The sequence below is a fragment of the Poecilia formosa genome, unplaced genomic scaffold, assembly GCF_000485575.1.
Source record: "Poecilia formosa unplaced genomic scaffold, Poecilia_formosa-5.1.2 Scaffold129, whole genome shotgun sequence".
Lineage (NCBI taxonomy): Eukaryota > Metazoa > Chordata > Actinopteri > Cyprinodontiformes > Poeciliidae > Poecilia > Poecilia formosa.
The window spans coordinates 748,954-764,073 of NW_006800068.1; the positions used below are offsets into that span (position 1 = coordinate 748,954).

Genomic DNA, 15,120 nt, shown 5'->3' on the forward strand with positions numbered 1-15,120 from the left:
AAATCAGTACGTTATTGGTTTGAATAAATGGTGAAATTAGTACGTATTTTTCAGACTATAAGCTGCTACTTTTTTCCCCACGCTTTGAACCATGTGATATATAAATACATATATGTATGTATGTTACATTTCACCGTATTAATTTCCAATCTTCCTTTCATAAAGTCTGCTAGTAAACAACCGCACATAAATACCTTATGAAAGGAAGATGTCATCTGCATAACGCAGAACATCTGATAGTGTTTATGATTCTCTGGCTGCTCTTTAGTCTCACCTGCCCGGCTGCTCGGGGTATTTCTGTTTGCAGTAAGCCTCTAAAGACGCGTAGACTTTCTCTCTCAGAGCTTCAACCTCACCTGGGTTGGACAAACCTTTAGAGTCTGTAAACACACAAGAAGAAATGAGCCGGCTCAGATCAGACCTCACTGCAGTCAAAACGCATTTCCTCATTTTCTTACGTCCTTCTGAAGGTCGTGCCAAAAGAGGAAGTTGATTAAATAAATGTTTATTTAAAAAAAAAGAAAGAAAATACATGGAAATCCATTAAGTTTATATATATATGTACAAAACCATATATATTATTCAATTATATTTTGTGTTAATTTTCTGATAAAACTCACAAAATTGTCTGAATAATGTTGTAGTCCTGTGTTTATTGTACTAAGTGCTAAATAATATTTATTATATAGACAAGAATATTGGTCTGCTGTTGGACCAATCAAATAATAGTATTTCATGATGGACTGAAATATCAAACAAAAACTAATATAAAATTTAATGGTGAATAATTTAGGTTTTTCTTTTAATTTAACAATTTATTGCATATTTTAAGTTTACGTGTTAAAAAAATAATTGTAATTTTTACTTATATCTTTATTTAAACTATTACTGGACAAAGGAACTAATGGCTCTCGAACATTAAAGCCTTGTGGCCAAAATTATTACTAAAATAAGCGGTTCAATTTTTAACATTTTAAAATGAAATTGCAAGACAGGCTTCAAAAGAGCCTCAAAACTAAAATAACACAGAAAAGGACAATGAGTCATGGCAACACATTTTGTAATAATGCAGTGACAAACAGCGTTTAGCTAATTAAGTTATATTTATTTGCTTCTACAAAGCGCTGTGATTTTCCCGGACAGTCAGGATGTGACTTCCACATTAAGCTTTAACCCTGTGAGCTCAGTCCAGGCCCGGTCCGGCCAGGCCCGGTCCGGTCCGGGTTGGCCCAATTAAGGCTGCGCTAATTTAGGCTCAACAGAAAGACACTGGAAAACAAACAAGTCATTGATGAACGTTTCAGCTCGACAAAGCGCTGCACTTTTAATAATGGCTGGACTAGTTCGCATGGTGTGGGAAAGGAACGACTGAGGGCCCCTGTTAGCGTCATCCCCCCCCCCTCTACGCCCCCAGATAGCCCGAATCTCGCAAACCCGCTAATTAACGGGAGTCGGGCAGCAAAGCAAACCGAGGCCAGTGAACCTCCTGGATGCGGCTGGAACCACATGAACATAAGGGGATCAGCCCGTCCCGGGCTAGCAGATCCACTGTGGCCCCCGGAGGGACCAGGGAGGCCCCCGTACCGAGTCATTTAACACCCTGACTCACATTAACAGGAAGCTTCGGTAAACATGGATGACATTTGGCCTGATAAGGTTGTGTGAACCTCAAACCAGGAGTTTTTTTTCCCCCTCATCTTTGACACAAACTTTACAGGAAAATACAAAAAATAAACAATATAGAAGCTTCTATATGAGTTAAAATAAAGAGAAAAGAACAACGTACTACTTGGATGAATGGATGGACAGAATATATATATATATATATATATATATATATATATATATATATATATATATATATATATNTATATATATATATCCATATATGTTTGCAGTTTTCTTTATGGACAATTGGCTTCTTTCAGTATTTATAGGTGACCAGAAATCAACTCTGACCTCCAAACCTACACATTCATCCATAAGAAATGACTCCAAGCTCTAGAGATGAACTGCTGTTGTGTCTGCATACAGGAGGACTTGGGGAAAAAAAGAATCCGAAATCTTATCTCTAGGCTGTCCTGGCGGAGAATATTATTTATTTTTATCCATCAAGGTAACTCCTGGAGAACTCTTTGGAGCACCACCGTGTCCTAAAAGTTTACAGAAAACTTGACAAGCGGAGGATGAAATGAAAATAATGTTTGCTTGCACGGAAAATGAGCGGTGTTCTTTGTGGGAAATAAGAAAGAGAGATGTTATTTTCAAGGTGCACAGTCCGAACTGAAAAATAAAGAAAATGGAAAAACCTTCAGAAAGTTGGGAAAACAAGTCAAGAGCATGTCCAAATATCATAAAAACAGTTTGACTGTCGGAAGCAAAATACAAAGGAATAATGGCTAAATCAAGGCTTTTGGACAGCACTCAGTGTATGAATAAATACAGAGCTCCTGCGCCCTGTTATTACCCTCTTTAGAAGCATAACTGGGTTTTTCATGCTCCTCCTTTATAACCCTCACTTTGCAGAGCTTTTTCAAAGCTCCAGCTGAAAGTGAAACTTGCTCATGATTGTTACCTGGGTTGAAAAGGACGATGGCTCGGAGGCAACCCAGCTCAGTCTTATCCATCTGCATGTCTCTCATCTTTGACACCAGCTCTGTGAGCACCCTGAACACAAGACAAGACAGGAGCCAGATGAGATTAAATATATATATAAAATAAAGGCAGAACTGTGGTTTTTCAAAGACTTTTTTTTTTCTTGGCTACTGTTTTATGTCAAACAACCAAACAAGAACCAGAAAAGTTCACATCACAGAAAACCGCTTGACTGTAATTGGTACATTTTTTTTATTTATTTTTTGCTGCTAACTGCTCTTCAAGTTAATTATCCCGACTGGTATATTAAAAATATGTTTTCAAACCACTAAGCAGCTCACATCTGTTTAAAAATAAACGCACACGAACGCACTGCGAGGCACCGTCAGATCAGTGGAAAACTTTACAGCCCTACAGAGCAATTATATTTAGTTCGTGGTTTTCATACAGAAAAGAGCCGCAGAGTAAACACAAGCTGTAACCCGACACCAGCACGCCCACCGTCTGCGCGTGACATCACAGGGTGGGTTTGCCCGAACTCCTCACCCCTCTCTGACGGGGTCACACCCTCGCTGTGCCGCCTGCTCTTACTCTCTCCTCTCGCTTCCCTTTTCTTTCAGGCCCTCAGGATTGTTAAGTCAGTTGTGACTCACTGCTAATTTAATTTGCTCCGAGGAGGAACGACAGAGCCAAAAGAGGAAAGAAAAAAAGAGACTAAAGTGTGTAAGTTAATCAGTCTCTTCATTTGTATGGGGAAAGAGAGAGAAAGGAGTTGATAAGGAAGCATAATCTGTGCTCTGGATCTTAATACTTGCCACAGTTAATGCAGAGACGGAAAATGTCCTGTGACTCAACAACTGGCCTGTTGACAGCAGCTGTCTGTCCTCTGCTGTCTCCAGCTCACTGCTCATTTTCCTGAGAAATAACCCCTAATGAATTATATGGATCGATAAAAAAACGTCTGAACGACTCAGCAGATTAAACGCCGCCCTTCTTTGTCTTTTTGCAGAACCCGACCGCGTCCAAGTTGCAGCTGTCTGATCCAAACGGTTACCGTCAAGAACAAACCAGGAACCAACAGGCTTTTTTTCCAACCACACTTGAATTTTTCAAGAAAAGAAACCAATCTGTCCTCCATAGAAACAATAATCTCCCCTTTGTTAATTCATGAATTAACTGTGCTTAACCAAGTGTTTTGGACAGTTGAACTGAATTTGACCAGTCAAATGACGGCTTGACTGCAGCCAGACCTGTTGAATCACGAAATCGGCTAAACAGAACCAGTCTGACAACATGAAGTGGGCTAAATGAGCTCACCAACTAACCAACAACCACCATTTGTTAAACAGTTCTGTACAAATAAATGTTTTGCAACACAGTGGCGTTTAAAAAACTCAATGTTTTCATCATCAATCCTAAAATAAGTGAGTCAAACAACTCTCAATAAATTAGGGCCGACAACACGACCTAGTGGAACGCCACAGGTTTTAATCAGTCTGGTGGTGATTTGAAATTTAATTTTGCAAAAGAAACCCGTAGCTCAACAAGATAAAAAAAAAAGATAAATTATTTATAAATTAGAAAAATGATATATGTGTTGAAGTGGTTTCTGGGTGAGTTGCGTTTCCATGGTGCATTCATGAAAACTAAGTACCATTTTTGACATGTTTTGGGATACAAGCCTCCCACAGGGAGTCAAACAGAACGTATTGAACCGCCAGCCCTTTTAAAGACAACGAGAGTCCATCAACAAGACTCCACCCCTAAAAACCTAACACATGACCGCCTCATGAAAAACAGCAGCAGTAGGAATATCCATTGGTTTAGAGTTGGAGGCAAAGCTTGATGCAACAGGAATAAACTAAAAACAAAACTGCAGAAAAAGAAACTTATGAAAACGTAACGCACACAAGCTTTCTTTAGTCATTCATGAGAACGGGACAAACTGAAAATTTCTACACGGTTCTGAACAAAACTGTACTTTTCACAAAAAAAGATATGTTTTATCCAAACGTCTCACTTCCACTCCACGGCAGTGGGCAGTTTTTGACGCCGACTGAAAGCTGGAGTCGTCTTAGCGATGATCTTACACGCTTAGCCCGGCTCTCCTTTGTACACTTCTCTAAATTCTTCTTGGCAGAAATGTTTGAAATAACTCAAACTGCATGAGTGATGTCTGTCAACAGCCTGGTATGTTTTTATTTTTCTTTTGCTGTGTCACTCAATGATCTTTAGAAGGTTTTCTAAAAGCTCAGTTGATTTCTCATTTTAAAACGTGAACTCTTGTATTAGGTCGACCTACAGAGCGACCTAAAGACCTCCACTTGGGCTAGGTTTTTATTTTCCTGGAGCTCTCTTTTGCTCGATCATGTGACCGTGGCTGGATTTGTTGTCTTCCTGAATCAGTTTTCATTTCCACTTATTGAATACTATCTAGAGTTGTTTAAGGAATGTGTTTTATTCAAGATAATTCTTCTTTCACCGCTTGGATGTTGATTCTGCAGTCAGGAATGTATACATATATTTGCAACTTTTTTATTATTTATTTATTTATTATTTATTTATTATTATTTTATTATTTGTAACTTGTGTTACTTCTGCTCAAGTTGCGATGCAGCAGAACTCATACCATAGACTTATGTGATATCTCAGACAGTCAGTCAGTTCTCTGCCACGCAATGTCAATAACAACCACCAGGGCGGTTCCTGCTTCGCTCCAAACTTGGCTGCGGCTGAACTTTGCATGGATTTTTTGACATTTTCTGAAGCAGCTCGGGGTTCTCTCTGAGAGCCCTGATGCACCCAGGTGTAAATATTTAATACAGTGGAGTTAATCAATAATTTCTGTGCTGCTTCACCCTCAGCAAAGCAACCCGGTGGTTTGCAGTCAATGTAATGTTTTCATTGAAGAACCAGAAATGTCATATGCTGTCAAAGAGATGAAATGACTTTACTCAAATGTACTTATTAAAGGCTGGAAACTTCACTTGGTTTTAAAAGCTGCACAGAAAGAGAACATTTTCACCTTAAGTGAACTTTGTCGACTCCGTCAAAAGAATTCTTGCTACCAGCAAACTTTAGTCATCACATCAAGGTCTTCCAAAGATGCATCTCACAAATTGAAATCTCATTGAAAAGGTAATTTATTCCAGTAATTCAGTTCAAAAAGTGAGACTTTTTTTCTTTTTAAAGATTACTCACAAAGTGAGACACATTTCAAGCACGTTTGATGATCCTGGCTGTGGAAATTTCCGATTGGACCTCAAGCTATCCTCTCCTCTTTCCCCCCAGACTATGTGTGTAAATGAATTGCAAGCTTTGCTTCAACCAGAAAGACAAGTTTGAACCATATATTATTATATCAAAAACATATTTTAACTTCTGAAATACTAAGATTTTGGATTTCACTATTTTTTAACGTGTCTTGCCTCGACCCATTATACAATTTCTCTAGGTTTAAAAACAAAAAATATAACTCTAACAGACTTTTTAGGAACTGCAAAACAGTAACACTGACCTGTCAAAGATGGCTCCCACTCCGGCACTATGGGCGCTGTTGCGATGCACGTGCAGGCCCGTCGCCAACAGAATCCCATCCTTTACTGCGATGGAACGGTGCGAAAATGATGCAATGAGGAGTTCATTCCAACCTGAGATGAGGAGAGGGATCAAGGCAAAGGATAGTTAAAAAAAAAGTGCAAAGAAAAAGGTAAATCCAAGTACAAAAGTTCACACAGCGTTCAAGCAAAATTAAAACGACAACAAAGGCAGAATTCCAATGAATCAATTAAAGCCGAGCCGCAAAAAACCCCGAAGCTCCCTCAAGCGCAAGCATCAGGTTATCACTGAGACATTGGAATCATGCTTTCTAAGGAGACAAGCGTGTAAAAGGGATGAACTGCGCCTGCCATCACAATAAAGACAACAAGCTTGACGTGCCAAGGCGCGGGTGGGGGGTCGGGGGGGGGGGGGGGACGGGGGGGGAGTGGCATAGACGAGAGACGCCGGCGGATGAGGGACGGGGTTCCTTTAACTGTTCTGCCTGGCAACAACTCGCCTCTTCTCCCTACAGTTGAGTTTGGCCATGAGAGGAGCCGATGCGATGCTTTTATCTGTGACACAGCAGAACTAAAGTGGTTATTTATAGAAAACCTGGGAGACGAGAAGAAGAGACGAGCTGTGCAGAATATTATCTCACTCCAGTTTGGTGAAATCTCTGCATCGTTATATATGTGAAGGCTTGAGGAGCAATCACGGGAAGAGGGGATTTTTTTATTTTTTTGCCCCCTGTTCGTTTTCTTAGGGATGGACAGATACCATAATGGTGTAATCTGGAGTGACAGGCAAAGAATAAAGGCAATGTGTTGCCGTCCTACTTGTGATGTTGGTGAATGTAGCTGAAGTGACAGATGATTCACTCTGTACTCCAAGTAGCTGCTTCGCTAATACTTAGCAGCTAGCTTAAGTCATTTTCCACAAGATGCAAATGGCAACTGGAGGCCTGTCTGTTGATTCAAGCTGGGTTGGTAGAAACAGCTTTTAGCCTGCTTGAAGAGGGATGCACTGTGTTGTCTTCTGTATCTATTTTCTTAAAATCACACCATCTGAATCAACAATAACTTTCAACCTAAAAAAAAACAAAAAAAAAACACAAACTCCAACCCAAACAGAGCCTGTCAACATTTCCCAGTCGAGAACCATGATGTCACACTTGAATCTCGTCTTGGACCCTTGCACTTGGTTGCAATGTGCTCCAGTGACTGATGAAGACTACGGCTTGAAAATACAAACTGTAGTCCGTCATGGGCGACAAGTAAGTCCAAGGTTCCTGAACCAGAGACGCTCCTCTCCAAGAATGTGCCATGAGATTCTGTCCCTGAACCCCACAAACAAGATCGATGAGAACTGGGGAGTCTGGACAGAGTCCAGCTCACGGTGCTGAGGATGTGGGAACAGCTTCTGATTTAATAATATTAGGACCAAATAGCCCTTAACAGGTAACGCATGCCGTTCACAGCTCAGCATAGATCACACCACTGCTAATGCCAGTTGTTGTGAATTAGCCTGAATCAGCTCTCAGGCTTCATGCAGATTGGAATTATTTTCTGCCGTTTGATGCGTATTCCACATGTATCAAAGATCACTGTGGAAGCAACGTTTTTCATAAGAGTCTGAACAACGTCCCACAGGGATTTAGCAACATATTTCATCATCATGTTGGTCATTCTGTGCGTAAGATCGACTGGCAAACTGGCCTCTTGCCCGATGACCCTGGAGATAGGCAACTCCCCTACTGCAATCTTGCACAATAAACCAGGGAGGTTCATCTAAATATCACAGCTATTGTTGGCAAAAATCATAACATTTAAAGGAAACACAGTTCACCACAGTCTGTCGTAATTTTCTTTAGAACTCCTGAACTCGAGCTCACGTACCTGCTCGTAGCAGGATGACCTGGTCGTCCAGCGGCAGCTCCGAGAAGTGGGGAATCCTCTTGGCCCACTCCACCAGAGTAAAAAGCTGCTTGTCTGCTGCCTGACAGATATTTGTCACTGGGTCGTTGGGCTGCAGGAAAGCACACACACACACACGAAAAGAAGCACAGGCACAATGAATAGGTGTCATTTCTTTTTTTTTTTTTTTGTGTGTGTGTGTCTGTGTTTTTGTTACGTTGGTGTGTTTTGGCCCAGAGCCTGATCTCGGGATACCTGTGAGCTACCAATCACTGTGCTTTCACACACATAATGACGGCAGCATGAGTGCTACGCTGGGAGTGATAGCCTGTCAAAAGGAAGGCAAGCAGGAAGACAAAACAAACAGTGATTCTGTCCCAGCTTGTGGAGGAAATACCTGCAGAGAGCTGGCGGTGAAAAAACAAGCTTTGCCGAGCGCGCTCCGTCTTCGGGGAGCTTTTAGCTGAAACACTATTGGAGAACTAGAAGAGCTCAAGAGGGCCTTCGAGGGGCTCAACTGACACTTTACTACTAAACAAGTCAGAGGGAGCTTTATTGCCAACCAGAAGGGGACTGTAAAATGTGTAACCTACATTATGTGCATAACTCATATCTACCCCTAGTTATTCAGCTAAAAGAGGTTTCAAGATCTCTCGTTTTACCCCCATATAAAAAAAAAATAAATTCAGAAGTGGTGCCTATTTTTGTTTTTCAAGTGATTTAGGAGCTCAGAAGATTAACTGGAGTGTAATCATTAAAGTGTGTTAAATGATAAAACTAAGCTCCCAGGATCGTGTTGTCTGCTAGGCGTCCTACTGGATTGCGCTTCCAGTGCCAAGAACAAGAACACTGATTAGTTTCTCTTTCTGATAAATAGTGCAGATGAACCAGAATAAAAGCCAGAACAATTTACTGATTTGACTTTATGGGACTCCACAGGCCTCGAGGAGACGCGATCATAAAAGCAGAAAAACAGAAAGATCCTACAGCTCTAAGAAAATGGGTTTCAAAGCCTTTCGTCTCTTCCAGTCCCAAAACGTAACATTTGCAGTAATGTTGCTTAATCGAACGTCGCAGTGCACAGAACTGCGTTGCAATTTTCTAATTACGTCTAAAAAATTTGGTCCTCTTGTTTTGTTTTGTTTTTCTTCAGGTCTACAATCAGTTCATGTTAGCAATTTACAGTCACTAACTACATGAATAAAGGTCATGTCATTGGCTTCCTAAGTATAGAAATTATACAGCATTCAACTTTCACAAGTTTTAAACACAAGATCAATTTTCCTACAAGTAAAAACTTCAGAATTAAACAGCTGTACATGTCAGCATTTGGTCAAGGAGACCTAAACCACCAAACTCTGGTTGTTCTAACAGGCCAGTGAACCCAAACTTACACAGGTGTTGTAAACATGTCTGACAGAATTACCAATAACACTTTATTTGACGAGGAGTGCATAAGACTGACATGACAACATGACATAACACCTGTTATGAACATGAAGGAGCCTTTATGAATGTCTGTTGTCATAAACTGTCATTTGGTAAATAATGACACTTTTAACGCAAAGTTGCTCTAAAAGTTGCATTGAAAGTCCATTAAAAGTGGAAAACCTGTTTAACCAGAACGTACTCAACATCCTAGGATTCTTAGAGAACATTTCAGCTACCTAAAGTCGTGGAAACGTTTTTGAAGACGAAACAAAGAAAATCATTCTTGTTTGCACCAAACCAACATCAAATAGAGCTTCTCATAAAGTGTTCCTGCGCTTTAGATTCAGAGGTACAATATCACGCTCCAAAGGGAATCGCCGCAGAATATTAATGCAACACATGCATACTGTATGACTACTTTGCTGAGATGAAACTCCTTTTGGACATCCTGAACAATACTGTCAGTCTTTGACAAGAAGTTTACCATCATCCCAGGCGTCCAACCCACTGATATGCATATGTATAAACAGGCACACTTTTCCTTTTTGCATAAAATTAAGTCTAGTAAATATTCTTAAACGACGAGTCCCCGTGTGAACTCGCAGTCAGCCGAAGAGAGTCAGTAATTTCTCCCCGACTTCCTAAACCAAATCCCACAGATCGATGCTAAAAGCTGGGAAGATCTTGACATCAACTGCTGCTCTCTAGAGAAGATTAGTTCAAGATGAAGGAGAAAACGCGAATCCTCTGTTCTTAATGTGCAGGCCAAAGGCGACCCAGGCCTCTCTTCCCCGTTCCATCCCAAACAGATTTGTGATGCCTGCAGAGCATTGCAGATGGATATCTGAGATGAATGCATTTATATATATATATCTTTATATATATAGAATTTAAACCAGAAACAAAGCTTGAACTGTTCTTGAAACTAAAAGTTGCCTTATTCTCCCAATGGGGCCACAGAGACAACTGGCGTCTTATGAATATTTCAGCATCTGATCTCCGTGGGAAACGATGGACGGTGCAGCTCTGAGCGACGGTTTTCGTGAGCAGCGTTTCCTCTCAGAAACACAAACAGATTGAGCTAATTCCTTCCACAGGGCAGACTGGGCGAAAAACAAAGAAAAAACAAAACAAAAAACAAACAAAAACAAAAAAACGGAGTGGAAGGGAGGGCTCAGATGTGTGCCACCATCAGGCCACCAACCCCCAGTCTCCTCCTCCTCTTCATTAGAATAAGAGTCCCGGGATTCTTGTTAGACACTCCGGGTCTCATGAATGTTGTATGGATATCTTAGCTGTGTTTACACTGACCTTGTTTCTTTGCCTCCGTCGGAGGAGAGGACAGGGGAGAGGAGCTTACAGTTTCCTGAGACGATTTACGAGCATCGCGTTACTGTACTTACTGCTCGGGTCGTGGAACTGTATTTGGGATGTTATCAGTCTGCAAGGAAAAGAATCTGCACCGGGCCGGGCCACTGTAACTGTAACCGTAACCTCACTGTATGGAAACACGGGGCTGGAACTGCAGCCTGCCAAAAGTCCGAAGCGAAGGAGAAATTTGTGTGAAAGACATTTTCCCCGTGACCATAAAACCCGGCTGTGTTTGTTCCAGGCAAATCGAAGGATTTACAGCACACATGCGCTTCATCACCATCATCCCCACTACTTAAGAGAATTGCCAGGCTTGCATACTGTCCTATGAAATTTTCATCACTTGTGGAAGGGTGGAGAAAGATTTCCCTCTCAATTTTTCATTATTCCACTTGAACCAGACTACACCAGCGTGACAAGAGAGGGAAAGCTGAGCTGCAATGAAGATTGAAAAAAAAAAAACAACAACTAATGTCCCACTTTTTTAAATTTAAGGGCCAGTGCTCTGTTGAAGTCTTAAACCGTCTAACATATTTTGTTAGATAATTTCTCTACAGAGGTCCATTTATTTCTGACCAGCTTCTCTCCCTCTTCTGAGGAAAAGCCTGGAAAAGGCATAATGCTGCCAACACCACATTCGTCCATTTTTGTCACGATTTCATTGATGATTACAAGTGGATGAAAGTAAGAACATTCAGACACTGTGTGTTAATCTACTACATAAAATCCTGAAAAAAACGTCAGGTTTTGGGTTGTTTTGTGACAAAATGTGAAAGATTGTTAAGGGAATGAATGTTTTTGAGAGGTGCTTTTAAAAAAAACAAAAAACTTTTGCATTAACATTTAAATAAATATATGTACTGTAAGTATTGCAAAGCAGCAGCCTTGAAAAATCAAACATGTAAAAATAAGAGCCTGGATAGCTTTGTATCCATCTCCTGAAGAAGAGATCTCTCCTCTCTCCTCCTCTCCTAGTGAAGGCATATTACTAACGCCTCTTTAACTCCTGTTCTAGGTCACCATGAGATAAACACACTTTCATTCAGCCAGACCAGACCCCAGCCATTAGACAGTGGCAGCGGCCTATTCACAGTGTACACCCCTGACCCGGGCCCTGTGATTAATTATAGCACGGGGCAGCGACTCTCAATGGACACCAGCAGGGGGGGTTGGACGCGGACGTTATTCGGAAAGAAAGGGAAGCCGTGCTGGTCGGGGCCGCCTGGACGCTGAAACTGTGCCAAAAGTGTCGGCTCTCCTTTAGTGAAAGGGTCAGCGGGGCCAAATCAGAGAAACAAAAATCAGGCTGTTTTCCTTGCCACCGTTACTTCCATGTTGTTAGCAGAGACGTTGCATAACGAATTCTGAGCTAATGCAAAATGCTCTCGCTTCATGCTGTTAAGCAATGCAATACGTAACATTATTTACGTTTGCGGCTAAAATGTCACATAATACTCAGAATTATGCCATTGGTTTATATGAATTTCCAACAGCAGATGCACGTAAACAGTGAGTGAAACACAGAAACTAACAATGTGTTTAACGCAGAGTTAGCTATATTTAAAACCAAGGCTGAAGTCCTAATCCGGCCTCAAGTGCAGAGATGAAACTAAACACCAGAGTAAGCCGGCTATTTTAAAAGACATTAAGATTTCTGAAATGTACACAATGATGGGAGGAAAAAAACATAAACACCAACTAAGTTTGGTTACAGTGTGGTGCTGCAGTTAAAAACCGTGAACATGCCAGCCAGTAGCATGCCGAGTAGCATTGCACCTTTAGATTTAATGCTTTATGGTTTTGTATGTGGCTAATGCTTCTGCAGAAAAACTGGTGAATCTGTGAATGTGGAACTTCTTATGTAGCCTAAAAAGAATATTGTGCAGCGATGAATATACTCTGCTTTTATTAAAAATGTGATATTAGGAGTCTAAGTGGACCTGATTAACAGCAATAGGGGGAGCATTATAGAGAAAACTAGAACAAAAGTAGAACTGTTGGGCTTCACTCTCGTAATTCTGATTGCTACACTGCTGGACGGGACACGGAAAAAAATAGAATAAAAGTTCTTTTGCAAGAAGGATTTGGGAGCAGCTTACTTGCTTCCCTATAACGTTTCCGTAGTTTGCTTGTAGGACCATGCTTGCCATTTCTTATTAAATTGCAATATCAAAAAATCCCACAGGAGTTTGCTTAAACTTAGAAAGTATATACAGCTTCTAGTTGTGGACAGCTTGCAAAAGTTTCTTTTATCCGCTCAGAAGTCCTCTTGTGTTGGCGCTGGCCAGGCAACAGACGCCGAGGGAGCCAGGATGACTGAGCGCAGACACACTCAGTGCATCACTGAGTCTTCACTGCCAGGCGCTCCCTCCTGAATCCTAACTCCTCCTCTTCCTCCCTTATGTCAACACTCATCTCCTACATTTCCATCTCCCCCCACCAAAATAGTTCCCATTTACTCTCATAACATCCCTCACATTTCTACCTTTACTTCACAGGACATTTCCCTCCCTTCAGAAGCAGATAATTCCCAGAAGCCCTCCCCGCCTCCCTCCCGCCTTCGGGTCCTTTTGGTAAGCTGCAGCGCGGCTCCTCTGCTTTGAATGTTGCAACAGAATTCCAGAAAAAGCAGCGGCTTGTATGTGGGATGCTTTCAGGAACAGTCTGTCTGTTGCAATATTCATCACTCTTTAGTCTCCTCTGTGTCAAAGACGGTCCGACTGATACCGGGAGCAGGAAGAAGGAAACTCGCAGCTGAATAAAGAAAGTGAGCAGCTAAACCCGCGTTCTGAAGCAAACCCATCCAACACCAGATAAAAAAAACATATAAAACAAAAACAAAAACATTTGTAGCATATGAAATATTAATTATATACAAGTAACAATGCCAAAAAAGCTATTTTCTCTCCTAAGTTTACTCGTTTTGCACTTAGAACAAGGCAAAGCTAAAAAAGATCAGAACTATAAAAAGAAGAAATATTTTTTGAACATTTTGCCACAGATGGAAAAGCTCTATAGATGATTCTAAAATATAAGTTACATCTTCAAGTTCATGCAAAAAAGGATAAAATTAGGATATTGTATAAAATCTATTATTTTCCACAGGCTTAGAAATGCTTCTGTTTAAAAACTTTTACAAACATCCCTTATACTGTTTGTGTGGTTAAAAGAACTTAATGAAATATCAGATAAAGTGGCAGGGAGGCAGTATTATTCCAGAGTATAATAATGTGGTGTTGTTCCTCCCCCACTTGTTGCTCTGCACTGCTGGTTGAAATATATTTTTTGAAAGATATTTGGGCCTCAACTATTCCCCAGATGAAAACAAAGAAAACTGGCTAATGTAAAGATAAGAAGCTTGACGGCCAAAAGGATGAGTAATTTGGCCTTGTTGATAACTGCTTCAAAAACAAACTACTCAGAAAGGAAATGAGGAGGGGACAATTTTAAGAATCCCCGACATTAGAAACTAAAGTAGACACACAGGGAACCAGGAAGCACCACTGATGACTTATTCTCTGCCACATTTACACATTTTAACCACACAAACAGCATAAGGGACGTTTGTAAAAGTAGATGTTGAAATAAGACCTAGTCTAACTTAAGCAACCAGGATCAAATGGAAGTTGGATATTTTGACATAAATCAAAAGAAAAAAAAGCTCTTGCTGTTGTAATGCTGTTTTACAAAGTCTAGATAGTGTGGAGAAACTTGGAAAACTTAGCAGTTAATATGTTAATATTTGATAATTGCTCTTGGAGGAGACTGCAGAGAGAACACAGAACAAGAATCCAGAATCCGATACCCGAACCTCAGACCAGCAGCTTCATGACGGCTAAAACTTTCCAGAGGAATAAACTCCATGCAGGAGTCTCTGCAGAAGTTCAGGAACGGGCTGCTCCTCTCTCAAACTTAGTAGCTGAAGTTTCTACTTCAGTATTTCTCTCTGCTTCTTTATTGAGTGACTTCTCAGTGCAGACAGAAAGTACCTACAGGAGACACTGAAGTGCAGCCTTCACCTCTACAGGAGCTGCATACATTACAATTTATTTGACTAATTCTGTAGAAAAATATGGTAATAAAACAGCGCACAGCTAATATGGTTCCAGATGAAACTAGTTTTGGTTCTGGCTCAATAATGCAGAAGAAAACTGTAGAATATTCTGCACAATAAAAACCAATAGGAGTTTTAGTGAGTGTCCATTCTATAGTCTGACACAAAACAACAACAAGCAAGTATTGAATATAACTTTACTCTGATTATATGCTG

At 40.7% G+C, this 15,120-nt stretch overlaps 1 protein-coding gene across 2 annotated transcripts in view; it reads right to left on the reverse strand.

Annotated features, from left to right (window-relative positions):
* rxraa (retinoid X receptor, alpha a) overlaps nucleotides 1-15,120 on the reverse strand; it is a 116,515-nt gene that overhangs the window by 5,873 nt on the left and 95,522 nt on the right. For both annotated transcript variants that reach the window (XM_007561626.2, XM_007561625.2), the window contains exons 7-10: nucleotides 8,031-8,160; nucleotides 6,113-6,245; nucleotides 2,576-2,667; nucleotides 275-380 (exon numbers count right to left, since the gene is read on the reverse strand). In XM_007561626.2, the coding sequence (XP_007561688.1) occupies nucleotides 275-380; nucleotides 2,576-2,667; nucleotides 6,113-6,245; nucleotides 8,031-8,160 (461 nt within the window). The remainder of the gene's footprint in view (nucleotides 1-274; nucleotides 381-2,575; nucleotides 2,668-6,112; nucleotides 6,246-8,030; nucleotides 8,161-15,120) is intronic.